Here is a 19,301-nt window from a genome sequence, read left to right as displayed (position 1 = left end):
ATGCATATGCTGAAACAGATCTATAACCACCTATAACATGATGTTCTATAACAATACACTACAGTAGAGAGTCTATTATCTGAACTAATTGGGACCAAGGGTAGTTTGGATAATCAAACATAACTGAACTGGATAAAAAACTTCTAAAATCTTATTTTTTCTGGACACAGGGAATAAGCTTTTCAGCCATTCAGTGATTCCAGTGGACAGTAAAGAATATTTTTCACACGTGAGCAGGCTATAAGCTCAAAACACACACACAAGTGGATACATACATTTACATACTCATCCTTTATGATTTTTCCAACCAGAAAGCTTTGGAAGGCTGCATTCGGATAATTGACTCTACTGTAGCAGGTATAAATGAACATTTGTGCTGTGATGTAATTTAACTACACTTCAGCATTTGATGGGGTTGTACACAAAACACCAATCAGTAAGTTAGAACAGCTAGCTCTAAAGTCTAGGAAATCAGAAATGAAATGTTAGCTACATTAGACCCAAATTTGTGTATGGGATAATACAGAAACCCTTATGAAAACAAGCATGAGTAAACTGGAAAGAGGACAGAGGAAATATACCAAGGGCCTTCATGGATGTGAAAATTTACTGTAAGTTATTATGAAACACTAAAATATCTGAACTTGTACAGTGATTCATACAGAAATTTAACAACATACCTTATTTAGGTATATAGGGCAGTTACAGACATCTACCTCTGGGAATGTTTGGGGTTATCAAAATGTAATAAAGAATCATTTGACAACCTATGTAGAAGATTATGCACTAATTGGTTCTCTAGGAGGGTAGCCAATGCTTGGAATAGACTACCAAATGACATTAATGCAGCACTATTTTAGATAGTTTTAAAAAAAGTCTGAGCACCTACTATGGGAATTACTGTTTTGGTATATTGGCAGGTTAGAAGGGAATAACTGTCCAGGCCTGAAATAACTGTATGCACATACGTATGTATGTATGCATGCATACATTCATGCACTATAACAGTTGCATAGATTTGTAGACCTGGTGGATTAGGTTCCATTAGAACTTAAAAAATAGCTATCATTTAAGTCATTCAGTGCAAGTTACGTGCAGTCACCTTTCACCCCCCCCCCCCACCAACACATACGAACATAAATACATAGCTAAACACAAGCAGTATGTCTAGTGTAATATACCTGATTACAGGTAAGAAATGAAAGAGACCCCACATTATTCACATCTTACAAGTGCTTCTGCACTCATGAAAAAATTAATAAAGGCATAAAGCCTAAACTGATTTGCTGATATTCCTTCCATACCGCTTGCTTTTCTGTTGTAATGCCTCGTTGTGTGGTTTCACCACAATTTTATGATAATCATTTCTCCTTTTTGCTGTTATTTTTCATCTTTAATACTCTGCCTCCATATAATTCTCTGTGGAATGCCGTCTGACCCTTGATGTCATGTGAGGGGTTTCCACTACAGCTGTTAAGGTCAGTGTATGAAGGTGATTCTGAGGACTGTGGTGCTTTTCTTAGTGATATCAATGAATTCCAAGTTTGTTGTTTTAACTTCTGATGGTGGCATTCTAAATCCTTACAAGGATAACACTTGAGTTCAGCAGGGTGTTCAGATTACAGAGATATTGATGTTGAGGCGGCCCTTGTGGCTTCCTCATTACCATACTGAAAGGTGTTAGGGAAATCATGAAGACAGCGGTACCTGCTAAGATATAATGAATTCTGTTTGCTGCTATTAAATGAAATATATATATTTTTTTAAACTGGGAACTGCATTACTTTCATTTTGTGGTCATATGTATTGTTATAATTGTTAGTCCATAGTGGTACACTGTTACTTTTAAATATTTTGAGTGGCAAAGTACAGTTGTGTACACTTACCATAAATGTAGATGTTCAAGTGTCTTCACTGTTGCAGTCATGACTGTAGGGTTCTCCCCTGCCGGCAGGCAGTCCTCGGTCGGCCAGAATCCCAAAGTCTGGGTCCGGCGTCGGCTGCTCAGCCATGCTCCCTGACGTCAGAGCGCCAGGAGTACAAAGCTGACAGCAGACGCCATGTTCTCCAGTTTTTTTTGCCCCAGATGTCAGGTGTTCCAAAATGAGTAAGATCCCATACCCTTTGCAAATATACCTCAGAAGAAGGGTGAAAAAGGAACCACACAAAAGAAAAAATAAGAGGGGACAGGAGGGAGGGAAACCCAGACTGCAACAGTGAAGACACTCGAACATCTACATTTATGGTAAGTGTACACAACTGTACTATGTTCATCATGTTTCACTGTTGCAGTCATGACTGTAGGGTTGAATCTCAAAGCAGAATAAAAGGGAGGTGGTCATAAAGTAGAGGGGGCGGCTAAAAGGCCCTGCAAGACTGCAGAAGCAAAGCCTGCCCTAGACTTAGAGTAAAGAGGTAGATTGTAGTGCTTAGAAAAAGTATGCACTGAACTCTAAGTTGCAGCTTCCAAAATGTCGTTGGTAGGAACTCCCCTGAGGAAGGCAGCTGAAGTGGCAGCAGCTCTGGTAGAGTGAGTCCTTACACTCCCTGGGATTTGCTTTCCATTGTGTGAATAGCAAAATCTGATTCCATGAGCAATCCATTTAGAAATGGTCTGTTTTGAAATAGCTTTACCTTGGGAACTTGAGGCAGAAGAAACAAACAATTGCTCTGATTTCCTGATGTCCTTGGTTCTGTCCAGGTAAAAACGTAGTTGTCTGTGTACATCCAAGGAATGCAAGATCCTTTCCCCCTTATTTTGAGGAGTGGGGAAAAAAGTTGGCAAGTGAATAGTTTGATTTAAAGCCACTTTGGAAACCACCTTAGGCATGAAAGTAGAATTAGTCCTTAAAGACACCCTGTCTTGATGAAAAATAATATAAGGTTCCACAGCCATGAGAGCTTGCAACTCCGAAACTCTCCTGGCAGAGGTCAGAGCTAACAGGATGGCTGTCTTCCAAGATAAAAACTTGATGTCAGATGTGGCAGCAGGCTCAAAAGGAGGTAAGGTGAGTTTTTCCAAAACATAGTTGAGATCCCAAGCAGGAATGGGAGGAGATCTAGGGGGCCTTAAGTTCTTAGCTCCTCTGAGAAACTGTCTCATGAGCTGGTGGGAAAAGATTGGAGGGTCTGTATTATAATGAGCAGAAATAGCAGAGGCATGTATCTTTATGGAAGAGAAAGAGAGACCCTTATGTAAGAGGTCTGTCAGGTAAAGTAAAATCAGAGGAATGTTAGGAATAAGAGGATCTGAATCCTGAGCCTGCATCCAGGAACAAAATCTTTATCATTTTCCTGCATAAGATTTTCTAGTGCTAGGAAGTCTGGCTTCTAAAATGACATCCATAACCTGCTTGGGTAGGAGAGAATGAATAATAGACCCTGGATTAACCAGGCCGCCAGGCTGAGAGTTTTGACATGGGAGTGCAGAACCTGACCCTGGTGTTGGGACAGAAGGTTCGGAGTCTGTGGTAAAACCCAAGGGGGCTCCAGATAAAGGTTTTTCAGTGTTGGGTACCAAAACTGTCGAGGCCAATTTGGGGCCAGCAAGATTATCATCTTGGGCTTGTCCTGTTTGATCTTTAATAATACCCGTGGAAGAAGAGGAAGAGATGGGAAGGCATACCCCAAGAGGTTTCTCCAACTGAATGATAGTGCATCCACTTTCCAAGCTAGTTCGTGGAATGTCCTGGAGCAAAAAATCTGTAGTTGATGATTGAGGTGGGATGCAAAGAGGTCTATGTGAGGACATCCCCAGACTGCTGTAATCATCTTGAATATTTCGGTGTCCAGCATCCATTCTTGTGGGTCTGACAGGTTTCTGCTCAGACTGTCTGCAAGGAAGTTTTGCTTCCCTGGCAGAAACTGAGCTTGAAGGTCCAGTTTGCAAGCTAGAGCTGTGTTCCATAGATTCATGTCTAGTCTGCAAAGGGGATAGGAATGAGATCCTCCTTGCTTGTTTATGTACCACATAACTGTGGTGTTGTCTGTTCGCATCAGTAGTTGTCCTGGATGTAGAAGATCCCTGAAGGCCAACAGAGCTTTCTGAACGGCTAACATTTCCTTTAAATTGATATGCAGGTGCTTCTGATCCTTTGTCCAAAGGCCCTGCAGACAGTTGCTCTGAAAATGGGCTCCCCATGCATAATCTGAGGCGTCCGTGGTTAGTATCTGAGTGGCTGGAGGCAGACTGAAGGGTTTTCCTTTGTTTAGAGTACATGCCTTGGACCACCAAAGGAATTCCTTTTGAAGACAAGGCAGGACGGTGATCTGTATGTCTAAACTGTGGCAATGCTGAGACCATACACTTTTTAGGTACCACTATATTTTCCTCATATGTAGTCTTGCATATGGTATGAGAAGGATGCAGGAGGCCATGTAACCCAAAGCCTGCAGGAATTTCCTTGCAGATAGCCGAGTTAAAGTTGCCAAGGTTTTGAAAGTTGAAGCCAGCTGTAATTGTTTTTCGTATGTCAGAAATGCCATCTGGGTTGTTGTGTTTAGAGAAGCACCCAGAAAAATTATCTGTTGTGAGGGTGTCAAATTTGACTTTTTTATGTTTACAGTGAATCCCAGGAACTTGAGAAGATTCTGAACAAACTCTAGATGCTGGAGTAAGACATCCTTGCTGTCTGCCTGAATAAGACAGTCGTACAGATAAGGGTAAATTTGAATTCCCTTGAGTCTGAATAAGCTACTGCTGGAGCCAGGCATTTGGTGAAGACCCTGGGTGCAGTAGACAATCTAAAGGGCAACGCAGAGAATTGATAGTGCCTCGATCCGGCCTTGAACCAGAGGTATTTTCTGCATTCCTGCCTGATGGGAATGTGTAAATATGCATCCTTTAAATCCAAAGTTACCATCCATGCATTTTTGGTCAGCATTGGAAGTAGCTGCTGTAGAGTAAGTATCTTGAATTTTGGTATCTCGAGAAAAGTGTTCAAGACCGACAGATCCAGAATGGGTCTCCATGAATTTTGTTTCCTGGGGACTAGAAAGAGCCTTGAGTAAAAACCTTGTCCCATCTCTGAAAGTGGAACTAGTTCTATGGCTTTCATATCCAAGAGAGCTTCCACCTGGTTTAAGGCCTCTAACCATTGATGTTTTGTAAGATCTGGCCATCCGCTTGGTCTTGGTAGGGTATGAAAATGGAATTTGTAACCTCTTGAAACCACATCCAGAACCCACTTGTCTTGGGTTATACGAGTCCAATTTAGGTGAAAAAGAGAAAGTTTTCCTCCAAGAGGGTCTTCCAGGCAAGAAGTTCCTGCAGCCCAACAGAGGGAGTCATTGAGTCTGTTTTCTATGAGCTTGTGACCTGTCCTCTCCTCCCCTAGGGGTGGAAGCAGTCCACTGTCTTGGTCTATAAGAGACTTGCGTTTGAGGCCTTCCTCGGGAGCGTCTGTATCTACCCCTCTGAGGCCTGTCTGAATTGGGAAAGGACCAATTTTTTGTAGGCCAATTCCTACTAAATCTGGGTGGCTGTACTTGTAAGAAATCTTTAACTGTTTGCATGGATTTTGCCTTGTCCTCCATCTTCTTTATCACCTCTTCAGCTTTAGATCCAAACAAAACATTATGCTGAACAGGAGCATCCAATAATTTAGCTTTTACTTGATCTGGCAAATTTTGTTCCTTTAACCATGCATGGCTTCTAATAACTGTGCCAGAGGCAGCAGCCCTACAAGAAGCCTCCAAGGCATCAAATCCACAATGTAAACCATGCTTCCCAACTTGTTCAGTGGCATGCATTAAGTCATGTAATTCCTTATCATCTGCACAGGCGGAAATGGAAGTTAGCTTTTGTTTTAAAACAGACAGGAGAAATTGCTGGTATTTCAGCATATGAAACTGACAGTTTAAAGCCCTAATAGATAAAGTAGCAGAAGTGTACACTTTTTTGCCCCATCTTTCTAAAGATCTGGAATCCTTCTCAGTGGGAATGGGGTTTTTAGCAGAAGCGGCCTTAACCCCCTTAGGACCCTGAGAAATGGTTTCAGGGTCAGCAGTAGGGTTCTTGAATAAAAATTGGTGGGAATCAGGAACCCTATTAATATCTGTCTGGCTTAACAGGAGCTGGAGGAAAAGAGTCAGGAGTTAAGTTAGCCTCCGAAAAAGCATCATCCACAATATCCAAAATAGGAGGAATAGCCAGAGGTCTATGTTGGGGAAGAAGAAGAAAATCCCTTAGTCTTTTCTTAGATTCCGAGTACTCCTGTCCTTCCCAGTGAAAATGTTCCCTCATTTCATGCAAAGTTTCCCCAAAAGAGAAATCCTTAGGGGGAGAAGCTGAAGGAATGGATTCCTCAGCATCAGAATCCTCATAAGGAGGGAAAGAATATTCCTGGTCAGAAGAAGAAACTGAAGAAACAGAAGCTTGATCAGAGGAGTCATAATACACTTCCTGCCTTGGCCTTTTATCTGGAGGGGGATGTCAACCCCTAATCATAGTAAGTAAGTCCTCCGCCATCTTAAGTAACTGTTTCTGAGACTTGTGTGCCGGATCAGAAGAGGCCTGGGCTGCAGTCTTTGATTTGGAAGGAGTCTTTGCCTTTGTCTTTGCCTTTATTAGAAGCTGAGTAGGCCTGAAAACCCCTTCGGAATCCGGTACCTGCACAGCGGCTCCGGACCCATCCGAAGGAGCATTGTCCAAAGGTCCTGCAACAGAAATATTCAAAGGCATAGTTGGCTCCTCGTGGGAGTCCGTTTCGGCCATCGGTTCCGAAATGGCCGACGACAGGGGCTGCAAAAGCGCCTCACTGACGACGGCCGAACCTGAAGCCGGCTCTGCTTTTACAACATAGTCTGATTTGGACCTTGGAGGCCTGTCTTTATCCTTGCGTCGTTTGTGAACTCTGGTAGCCGGAACCGTATCTGACGACATTTTATAATTAAAACGCCTACCGAAGTAATGAAATGCAAAATCGTACCTTCGTTTAATCGTACGTTGAGTGAATCTAGCACAAAACCGACAACTAGCTACGTCGTGGTCAGGGCCTAAGCAAGGAATACAGTAAGAATGAAAATCCTTATGAGGTATTTGCTTCCCACATGAAATGCAATTATTAACTTTTTCTGACATCGGACTGGAGCAAGAAAAAAGTTTCCCCAATGGGGTACTTAGCTTTGAGTAGGAGAAGAAAGTCTTCGGACTGAAGTACATTTATAAAAAATGGTCAGGAGTCAGCCGACCGGCACTTGCGAACTGCTATCACCGCACGGCAAGAAAGACTGGAGAACATGGCGTTGGCTGTCAGCTTTGTACTACTGGCGCTCTGACGTCAGGGAGCATGGCTGAGCAGCCGACGCCGGACCCAGACTTTGGGATTCTGGCCGACCGAGGACTGCCTGCCGGCAGGGGAAAACCCTACAGTCATGACTGCAACAGTGAAACATGATGAATGTGTACAGGTAAAGTCAGTGTTTTTTGGTATGTAGGTGAAGAAGTTAGTGTATAGCTGATCTGTTTGAAAATTAGACATAAATATGGAATTAGGAACGTGCAGTAATGATCCTCTCAGAACTGATGCCTTACACATTGTTCTACACAAACACACACACGTACTTAAATATACACACATACACAGAGTAGGCAAAGGAGTGAAACAATGCATTATTTAAATTATTTTGTATGCAATGTAATTTTTTTCAATTTCTGAAGAGAATGTGTACAAAATTACAGAACAGGTATGTAATACAGCTGACAAGGAAACAAAGGCTTATTCCTGAAACTATTTGGTGGGTGAAAAAGCATGGACTTGAGATAGGGCAGGGAGTAGATCACAGAGATGCACCATGATATGTAACATGGCAGTTAAGTATGCAGTATGCCACTGGCATTGTGTTAAAGTTGCAATCTGCATGAAAACTCAGTCAATGACATTCTACAATATTCTGGGCAATGGACAGGTATGCACAGCACAGCAAACGTAATACCGTGGACACCTGAAAACATTTCCACAGAAGTAACACAAACAGTTAGTACCGTTTTTTTAAAAATGAACTGCAACAAGCATGAGGCTACTAGCAGTAGAAGACACAGATACAATCTAGTTCACCATTGCACAAACTTAATTCCTTAAAAAGTAATATTGTATAAAAATAGTCAAACATCCAGTGCAGTGCTGATTACATTACAAAACTGAATGTGAATGCATTAAATAATGTTTTTCTCCTGTCACAGCTGAGTTCCAAGAAAAAAAAAAATTAAGAGCAAGTCTGAAAAAAGCCTGCCACAATCCAATATTTCCAGCTTTTTTCTAGTACTCTTTACGTAACACGAAAGGAGATGGAGTTTCTCAGAAATATAAGTTGAGCTTTATCTTAACAGTTTCAGCTAGGAAATAAAAATACACAACTTTTACCATTACAGTAAATAATACTGCTATAGCAACCAATGCAAAACAAAACTGGTGCACAATGTGTGACAAATCATTTAACAAATGTAGTAGACATGGTGTATATTCTACAATTTCCTGAGTACTTGCATTAATGTAGGATACCTGTGCTATGCAATAACTACATAAGCATTTTATCACAAAGTCATTTGAGTTTTCAACAACAGTAGAAGCATAGTATACATCTAGCAATACCAAAAATGTCGCACACAGACACGCACACAAGAAATACACATCATGAAACAAACCCACAGACTGCCAAAATAAAAAATGAATCTGCCATGTGCAAGAACTTCAATTCATGTCCTGCAAACTCCCTACTAACTTAATCTGGGACAAATGTCTAGAATTATTAAGGAAGTAATACCTTATAACTTAGACTAATGTGTGACAGTAAGAAAGTAATATAAATCATCATGATTTGCAAACTTTTTAAATGTTTTCATATCTGGGTTGAATGCTCAATTAAGTAGTTACAAATTTCACATGTATTCAGTAGTATGCATGAACACAGATTCTTGTGCATATGAAACATTAAATACATACCCATATAACCCACAGTTCCAACCCTCCCATGGATTGTTTCTCCTTCTGGTATTTGTACAGCTAATCCAAGATCTGAAATACGAATATGACCTGTGAAAAATGAAAGACACAATCAGATGTACTAATAGCTAACCTGGGAAAAGTTACAGAATACACTCCTCGGCTATAGGCAGGCATATTGACTGGTAACATATTCTTCTTTGCAGCTTAAAGGGTGAATTTATACTTAAACAACATGCAACCATGTCCTTCAGTCACAAGTTATCCTATAGAGAGTTTTTTTTTTTTTTTTTCAAAAGCTAATCTGAAATATTTTATTTTTCTTCTGTAAGAGATTTACAACAATCAAGTTAGTGGTATAAATTGAAACAGATGCAGCACTATTTTGAGGCATTGTGATCTTTTTTTTTATCTTAATACAATTTAACTCTTATAAATATAACTCCTAGGGGGGGGGGTTTTATAAGAGTTCGAATTTTCGGAAACTCGAAATTCATATGGTTGAGACCATATGCTAGAGTTTCCAAAAAATCAAAATAAAAAGCAAACAAAAAAGGCAAATAAATCAATGCAAGTTCCCCGCAAATTATATATATATATATATATATATATATATATATATATATATATATATATATATATATATATATACACACACACACACCAACTCAGAGATCACACTACAGTTGGAAAAGGGTCATTTCCCCTTTGAAGCAGTTCTATGCAGATCATGGGCACAGTGAGGATTTGGGAATTTACCCTTTTTGCCATTATAGTGCAATCTTGGTGTTGGTATATTTAAGTTTCAGTGATGGGGGGCTTGCCCCACTGTAGATCCATAGATTTTTTTTTTTTTTTTTTTATTTTGAGTTTTCAGAAACTGGATCATAAGGTCTTGACCATCTGAATTTCAAGTTTCCAAAAACTCAAAGTAATATAAACACAAATCCTAGGTATGCATTCACAAGAAAATTATTTCAAGTTATAACTGACCCCAAACTCGAAAAAAAGGACAATGAAGAAAGATTGGTTAATCAAAATTACAACTTCCAAACACTTTCAAAAATGTGAAAAAGAAAGGAGCTCAGAGCACAATCCTACTTCAATGGATCATCATAACAAGTAAACAAAGACAATGAAATCTAACATGTACATGAGAGACCCTAACGGTGGTATAGACAACTTTACAATTTCTTCCTAATTAGGAAGATTCTACTTTATAGTAAAAATCATCTCAATGTGGCTATACTCAAAGACATTTCTATTATCAAATGAAAAATTAATCAAAATATGCTAGTACGTTTAGTCTTCTCAAGTGACGACACACAGACTTGTTAAATAACCTCTGTAAAACATCAGTTGAGAAAATAGGCATAGGTGAAGCTTTCCAACAATTGAAAATAAATGATTTTTGACTTAAAAGATACTCAATCTATAAGGAAAATATCTGGATTATAAGGCATCACAAAACCTGTCAATGTCCACACATTTTCAGAAGCATTTTTCCAATATTTTTGTATTGATTCATATGACCACCACCAATGAAATAAGCCAAAAATAGAGCATGAATACTGGGTGAACCTTGTGTATTAAAATCTGTCTGCTCTGAGTCCTGTAGTGTTCATTTTTTATTTTTGGTTTTTACTTCCAAGAATGAGAAAAATCGGCAGATTCTCTGCAACAATGCCTACAAACTGAACATTCTGTATAAAGCATCAAAATAACCTATTAGGAAAGGAATGTATAGCATATACATGCTGTTCTACTTCTGACAGATGCATGATTTTTTGAAATTTCCACTAGAGAATTTAGCTAGTGCTCAACTTTAAATCTTTTGGAGACGCTGCATTTCCATTTAGTCTTACCAGGAAATACATTAAATGGGTTATTAATGGTTTGGATTTTACATAACATGGCTATCTCCTTCACCTTTAAATTTTTTTTTGTCAACTTTACCATGAGAAATGTTTTTCATTTCATCCATTAGTTTTTTTTAAACACCTTTATTGAATTATCATTTGTGACACAGGCAAACTAACATGCATATTAAAGCAATCAAACCTTATTAACAAGTTTACATTTATACCACCATATACTGCTATATTATTATATAATCTAAGCAACATTATATAAATTATTCAGTGACTGCTTTCTCTTAAAACTTCACTCCTCCTCCAAATTATTTAACTGCACGAATTGTTCCAAAAAATTCCATCTTTTTAAACAAACATCTTTATTAAATTACCACTTATGACATAGGCAATCATACATTCATATAAATGAAAGCAAACCATATTAACATTTTAGTTGCAAATGTTATGATTCACTTATTTATCTCGTCAAACATTACCATGTCTAGGCAGTTCAGATTCTGTATTGGAGCTCAAAAAATAATTTATTTTGTTTTGTCAAGTTCTCACCCAATATTTATGATAGAGTAGTCTGCAGGGATATTTTTAAAATCTGCCAACTTATTATATTCTCCAAAATATATTCCCTAATTACCTCCTTCTTCCCCATCATACCTCCAACATTTGCTACCTGAGGAAAATTTCTTTGTAGTCTACTTGGGGTATAAAAATACCCATGTAAAGACTTCCAAAGATCCTAAACCATCTAGATTTTGTTACATATTTGGAAGTCATGCATACATCTCTCCATTGTTTGTTTGAGAACTGCTAATCCAGTCTCTCCTCTCAGTCCTTTATAACTGCTGACTGATTACAGTTATCAAGCAATATTCTATATGTATCCCTTTTTTAACAGCAGTTTCTGTTTTAGAGTCTACCAAAAACTCTTAGCAGTGTTGGTCTTTCACTTAGAATCCCCCTGTTCCTTTCTCTTTACCTATACTCTAATATCAATCCTAGATATGGAAGCCAAGCTCTAGCCTTCCTGATAAAGAAATTATTGGCCTCTTTCCATTCTACTACCTTTCCTTCTCTAATTATTTGCTCCTGATACCTTGGCTCCTTTGACAGTTTTCTCCAGTAAATTCCAGACCCCTCTTGCCTATTCTCTGTATCCCTAACTGCAGTCATCCCTATCAGCATAATCTCCTTTCTCCATTCCTGTCTTGGCTTAATTCTTAGATTTCTGCTGCTGTTGTTATTCTCCTTACGGATCTGCATCCAAAATCCCAGACTTTCCTTGTTTCTCGAGCTTCCCCCGTTTCATCATCATCCATGTCCACTTTGAATTACAGCTTTATAGATGTGCTATGTATAAGAAGCCTTAATTGCGTAGCTCTGAAATATCCCTTTAAATCAGGTAATCCCAGACCACCTTGTTCTACTACAAGGATCATTTTATCCCACTTGACTCTTCCAGTCTTCCCCTCCCAGATAAAATCCTTCAACTCTAGTTGTGATCCACAGCATCTCTTCTGGTTGATAAAAATATGCCTGACCTGTACAGAAAACTGTAGGGACTAAAAACATTAAGACTGCTTGTATCTTGCTATTCATATCCTTAAAACAGAGCTTCCACTTTTTTTATTATCTTTTGTTTAGTCTCTTCCCACATTTCCTTAGCTGCCATAACAAAATCCTTTTTAAGCCATATTTTCAAGTACTTAATTTTATCATGTTCACATAAATATGGGTATTGCTCAACCAATTTGTGTGGGTACATGATTTACAGCTATTGCTTTTGTTTTATTTTCATTAATTTTGTATTCTGAAAAGACCTGAAACTGTCTCAATGTTCCACAGCACTAAAGTGTCCTTTTCTAGTTTTATCACGTATAAAATAAATTCATCTGCAAATAAAGTCAGCTTTTCTTAACTACCATACCAAATGTATCCCTGAATTTCTGAGTCCTTTATTTTCTTTGCCAGTGGTTCTAAATATAACGCAAATAACAAAGGGGAAAGCGGACACCCCTGACTGATTCCTCTGCTCAAAATGAACTTATAAGAGGGGAACCCTCCCACTTTAATTTTTGCCTCTGATCCCTCATATAGCCTGCTAATCAACCATATAATTTTATCACGGAAAGCAAATGCTTCCATTGCCCTATCCATAAAATCCCAGTTTACTCTGTCGAATGTTTTTGCTGCATCAAATCAAGACCCAACAATAGTGGTATTTTCTTAATTTCTGCTTCCCTCTGGATCATTGTTCTATTAATGTCAAATGTTTGTCTACCTCCATTAAACCACACTGATCCATATTTAGTTGGACAGTGCATTGGTGCATTGTCACTTCACAGCGAGAGGCTCTCCGGTTCGATCCTCAGCTTGGGTGCCTTCTGTGTGGAGTCTGCATGTCTTCCCTGCATTTGTGTGGGTTTCCTTCAGGTGCTCTGGTTTCCTCCCATATTTCAGAGACATACATCTGGAACATTTCTCCATGGGCCTCTGCTGAAAGTTGGCTTTGTTCCAAGTCAGACTTTCCCGGTAAACAAATGTTAAATAAATAAAATAAATGAATACATTTATCAATTTTGGCATCACCTTTGTCATTCTTTTAGCCATTACAGGCAATCACTTTATAATCATGGTTTAGAATTGAAATGTGCCTACATTATGAAGCTGGATTTGGTGGGTCTTTACTATCGTTAGGTATTATAAGCACCACTACTTTCTTCCAGGATGTTGGTACTTCTTTTAAAATACTGTTAAACAAAACCTTCCAGATCTTTATCAGTTTCTTCCCTCTTAGTTTCCACACTTCTACAGGAATACAGTACAGTTGTGTACACTTACCATAAATGTAGACGTTCGAGTGTATTCACTGTTGCAGTCATTACATTTGGGTAATCTGCTGGCAGGTTGCCCTCAGTCGGCCTGATTAACAAAGTCTTGGGTCCTGCGTCAGTTGCTGTCCCTTCTTCCATGACGTCAGGTCATCAGGGGTATAAAACATGCAGCCGACGCCATTACATTAGTTTTTCTTGCCCCAGATGTCAGGTGCCCCCTAAATGGGGATCAAATAAAATTAAAAACACAAAAAATATACCGCCAATCCCAAAAGCAAATACACCAAAAGGGCTTTTAAGCATAGTGAAAGAAAGTAGAGGTATAGCCAAAGAAAAATAGGGGGCTGGAGGGAGGGTAACCAGGACTGCAACAGTGAATACACTCGAACATCTACATTTATGCTAAGTGTACACAACTGTACTATGTTCTTCGTGTTTCACTGTTGCAGTCATTATATTTGGGTAGATTCCCAAAGCAATGGTTGGGTGGAGGGAATTATACAGCATTAGGACCAACTATAAGGCCCTGCAGGACAGCAGTGGCAAAGCCAGCTCTGGATTTAGAGAAAAGTGGTAAATGGTAATGTTTGGTGAACGTATGAACTGAGCTCCAGGTAGCAGCTTCTAGAATGTCCCTGGTAGAACACCTCTGAGAAAGGCTGCAGAAGTAGATGCAGCCCTGGTGGAATGGGATTGATCCCCTGGGGGATAGTTTTTCCATGGTGCATATAGCAAAAACGAATACAATGGCTTATCCATTTGGAAATGGTTTGCTTTGAAATAGCCTTTCCCTCTGTCCCTGCAGCAAATGCCACCAGCAGTTGTTCAGATTTTCTTTGAGATTTTGTTCTGCTCAAGTAAAATCTAAGTTGTCTGTGTACATCCAATGAATGCAGAATCCGCTCCCCCTTGCTCTGTGGATTGGGAAAGAAAGTTGGAAAATGAATGGTCTGATTAAGAGCCACACTGGATACCACCTTAGGCATGAAGGATGGATTGGTCCTGAGAGATACCCTGTCCGCATGAAAAATGATGAAGGGCTCCACTGCCATAAGAGCCTGTAATTCGGAAATCCTTTTAGCTGAAGTGACTGCTAAAAGGAAAGCTGTTTTCCAGGAGAGAAATTTTAAGTCTGCAGTAGCAGCTGGCTCGAAAGGAGGGAGAGTGAGTTTTTCCAATACAAAATTGAGGTCCCAGGCAGGGGTTGGAGCTCTCCTAGGTGGTCTTAAGTTTTTGGCCCCTCTGAGATACTGCTTTAGCAGAGAATGAGAGAAGAGGGGAGGGTTCTGTGTTGTAATGAGCTGAAATGGCTGAGGTATGGATTTTTATGGAAGAAAAAGACAGGCCCTTGTGAAGCATCTCAGTTAAGTATTGTAAAATCTGAGGAATGTTGGGCACTGCTGTGCTTATCCCTCGAGATTGATTTCAGGCACAGAATCTTTCCCATTTATCAGCATAAGATTTTCTAGTACTAGGCCTTCTCACCTCCAAAATGACATCCATCACAGGTTTGCTGAGGGATGCTAAGGGCGAATTTAGGTGATTAGCCACGCTGCAAGATTCAAAGTTTGGAGCTGAGTGTGCAGAATTTGGTTGTTCTGCTGAGACAGTAAGTAAGGTGTCTGAGGCAGGTGCCATGGTGGAAGGTGTGACACATTGCGCAGGAGTGGGTACCAGTGCTGGCAAGGCCAGTCTGGAGCAATCAAAATCATTTTTGGTTTGTCCTGTTTGACTTTTAGTAGAACTTTGGAGAGCAGAGGCAGAGGGGGGAAAGGCACAGACTGATAGTTTTTTCCAGCTGAAGGATAGAGCATCCACTTCCCAGGCTTTTTTGTGATGAGTTCTTGTGCAAAATTTGTCCAACTGATAGATCTTTTTGCCTCACCCCAGAACTATGTCTGGGCTCCCCCATTTGCATGTCAACATGTAGAAAATCCGTGGTTCCAGTTTCCATTCATGTGGGTCCATGAGATTTCTGCTTAGTTCGCCTGCCAGAGTATTCAGCTTTCCTGGCAGGATCTGAGCTTGTAGTTGTACTTGATAGGTCAAGGCCGTGTTCCACAATGCCATGGCTAGTCTGCAAAGGGCGTGGGAGTGTGTACCCCCCTGCCTGTTTAATGTACCACATAACCGTGGTGTTGTCTGTCTTTACCATTAAATTGTCCTGGAAGAAGGTAGTCCTTGAAGGCTGTCACTGCATTCTGTACAGCTAGCATTTCTTTTTGATTGATATGAAGGTGCATTTGATTTGGGCTCCATTTGCCCTGAATGCACTTTCCTGCCAGATGTGCCCCCCAAGCATAGTCTGATGTGTCTGGAGTTAGGGTTTGGGTGGCAGGGGGGTGGTGTGAATGGCAGTCCCTTGTTTTGGTGGCAGGCCTCTGCCCACCATAGGAACTCTAGTTGCAGGCAAGGTATGATAGGAATCATTGTTTCCAGGCTGTGACAATGCTGACTCCATATACTTTAAGTACCACTGAAGTTTCCTCATATGCAGTCTTGCATATGGAATTAGAAGAATGCAGGAGACCATGAAACCCAAGGCTTGCAGTATTTACCTTGCAGAAAGCAGAGTTTTTGTGACCACCTGTTTGAAGTAAGTCGCTAAATGAATTTGCTTCTCTGGCATAAGGGAAAGCCATCTGGGCAGTTGTAATCAAGCTTGCACCTAGGAATGTAATTTTTTGAGAGGGTACCAGTTGTTTCTTTTCGTTTATAGTGTACCCTAGACAAGTTAGAACCCTTGTTACAAATGCCAGATGGTTTAGAAGAGTGTTCTTTTTCTGCCTGAATTAGACAATCGTCCAGGTATGGATATATTTGAATATTTCTTCACCTGCAAAATGCAATTACTGGAGCCAGGCACTTTGTAAAATCCCTGGGGGCAGTAGATAAGCCAAAGGGCAGTGCAGAGAAAGTACAGTTTTGTACCTACCATAAATTTAGATGTCCGAACTGGATAGCATCTGCAGTCATAACAACTGGGTTGTCCTGTCGTCAGGCAGCCCTTCAGTCGGCCGGATTCCAAAGTCCGGGTCCGGCCTCGGCTGATGTCGCACTTCACCCGACGTCATCTCTGTTGGTCTTCGGGTATAAAGGCATCAGCCGACGCCATTTTCCTCAGTGTTTCTTGCCCCAGATGCCAGAAGCCCTCTTGAAGGCTAAAATTTTGGATAGATGCCAATGTTTCCAAAAAGATAGAGGTAAACACAAACATAAACATGTATGTACATATATACAAACAAATACACCATAAAAGACTTCCCCCCACCAGTTAGCTATTAGGAGGGTAAACACCCTAGGAGTACCACAGAGGGGAAGGAGGGAGGGTAATCCTGACTGCAGATGCTATCCAGTTCGGACATCTAAATTTATGGTAGGTACAAAACTGTACTATGTCCTTCATGGATGCATCTGCAGTCATAACAACTGGGTAGAATACCATAGCCAACTAGGGGAGGAGGATAAAGGTAAATTATGGTGTGTTTAGGATCCCTTGCAGTACAGCAGTGGCAAACCCTGCTCGGGATCTGGAATATAGAGGCAAATTGTAATGTTTGGCAAATGTATGCACGGAGGTCCAAGTAGCCGCCTCAATAATGTCTTTGGTTGCCACTCCTCGTAAGAAGGCTGTGGTAGTGGCTGTTGCCCTTGTAGAATGAGGTCTTATGTTCTGTGGAATTGGTTTTCCATGGAAGGAGTAACAGAATCGTATGCAATTTCCTATCCATTTGGAGATTGTCTGTTTGGAAATAGCTTTTCCTTCCCTTCCTGTTGCATAAGCTACGAAGAGTTGGTCAGTCTTTCTGCTATTTTTTGTTCTGTCCAAGTAGTAGCGTAGCTGTCTATGTACATCCAAGGTATGCAGTATTCTTTCCCCTCTGTTTTGTGGGTTGGGAAAGAAGGTAGGCAGGTGGATTGCCTGGTTTAAAGACACTCTGGATACCACCTTAGGCATAAATGTAGGATTAGTCCTCATGGACACTCTATCTTGGTGGAAGATTAGGAAGGGTTGCACCGCCATTAAAGCCTGTAGTTCTGAAACCCTCCTTGCTGAAGTGATTGCCAGTAGGAAAGCAGTTTTCCATGACAGGTGTTGTAGGTCTGCTGTTGCTGCTGGTTCAAAGGGTGACAGTGTCAACTTTTCTAGCACAAAGTTTAAGTCCCAAGCTGGTAATGGTGGCTTCCTTGGAGGTTTTACATTCTTGATTCCTCTGAGAAATTGCCTGAGCAAAGGGTGCAAAAAAACAGGTGGATCAAAGCTGTATTCTGCTGAAATAGCTGATACATGTATCTTGATGGAGGAGTAGGACAGGCCTGAATGAAGAAGTTCGGCCAGGTACTCCAGAATGTTAGGCATATCTATGTTTGACACATCTTTTCCTCTTTCAGTACTCCAAATGACAAACCTTTTCCATTTTCCAGCATAGTTCCTTCTTGTTGAAGGTCTGCGTGCTTCAAGAATAATGTCTTTAACTCTTTGGGAAAGCTCTGTGTTAGCTGCTGCTATGTGATGTTCCATGCAGTCAGTTGCAACGTTTCTAGGTTTGGATGCATGATGCTGTAGTTGTTCTGAGTTAACATCAAAGGCATCAGGGGAATTGGCCACATATTGTTCCGAGACATGCTCCTCAGTAGTGGGTACCAGTGTTGTCTTGGCCAGTTTGGAGCTATCAGGATTATCCTTGGGCGTTCCTCCTTGATTTTTAGTAGTACTTTGTGCATCAAGGGAAGAGGTGGGAATGCATATGCTGTTAGGCCTTTCCAGCTGAAGGAGAGCGAATCCACTTTCCATGCTAGTGGGTGGAATGTCCTTGTGCAGAATTTTTTGAGCTGGTGATTGAGAGGCGATGCGAATAGATCTATCTGAGGCATTCCCCATTTCTTTGAGATGGTTTTGAAGATGTCCGGTGCAGCTTCCATTCGTGGGCATCCAAAGTGGTTCTGCTTAGTATGTCTGCTAGAGTATTTTCTTTTCCCGGTACAAATATTGCCTGTAACTGGATGTTGTAGCTGAGTGCCAGGGTCCACAGCTCCAAAGTCATTCTGCATAGGGGGTATGAATGAGTGCCTCCCTGTTTGTTGATGTACCACATGACTGTGGTGTTGTCTGTCCTTATCATCAACTGGCCCTCTTTGAGAAATGGCTTGAACTTTTGGATTGCCAGTTTTACTGCCAGCATTTCTTTTAGGTTGATGTGCAGGTGAAGTTGATCCTGTGTCCAGAGTCCTTGCACGCATTTGTCCAGCATGTGGGCCCCCCATCCTAGGTCTGAAGCATCTGTTGTGATGGTCTGGCTTGCTTGACATCTGCGAAAGGGTAGGCCTGGGTTTGACTGGCATGCCTGAGCCCACCATAGGAGCTCCTGTTTTAAGCATGGAATTAGTGGGATTTCTGTTTCCAGGCTGTGTCTGTGTTGGGACCATAAATTCTTTAGGTACCACTGTTGTTTTCTCATATGTAGTCTGGCAAATGGGACCAAGATTATGCATGATGCCATGAAGCCCAAGGCCTGGAGTACTTTCCTTGCTGTTAACTTGTTCAGTTTTGTTAGTGCCAAGAAGTAAAGAGGGAGTTCTTTTTGTTTTTCTGTAGTTAGGAATGCCATTTGTTTCACTGTGTCCAATTCCGCGCCCAAGAAGGTTCTTGTTTGGGA

The 19,301-nt window shown here is 40.7% G+C and overlaps 1 protein-coding gene across 2 annotated transcripts in view; it reads right to left on the bottom strand.

Annotated features, from left to right (window-relative positions):
• GRK4 (G protein-coupled receptor kinase 4) overlaps positions 1-19,301 on the bottom strand; it is a 1,249,698-nt gene that overhangs the window by 241,289 nt on the left and 989,108 nt on the right. For both annotated transcript variants that reach the window (XM_044062922.1, XM_044062923.1), the window contains exon 11: positions 8,943-9,032. In XM_044062922.1, coding sequence (XP_043918857.1) covers positions 8,943-9,032 — 90 coding nt within the window. The remainder of the gene's footprint in view (positions 1-8,942; positions 9,033-19,301) is intronic.

Source organism: Protopterus annectens, chromosome 2.part1, assembly GCF_019279795.1.
Source record: "Protopterus annectens isolate FY-2018-M chromosome 2.part1, PAN1.0, whole genome shotgun sequence".
Taxonomy (NCBI): domain Eukaryota; kingdom Metazoa; phylum Chordata; order Ceratodontiformes; family Protopteridae; genus Protopterus; species Protopterus annectens.
This window is presented reverse-complemented; position numbering and strand designations above follow the sequence as displayed.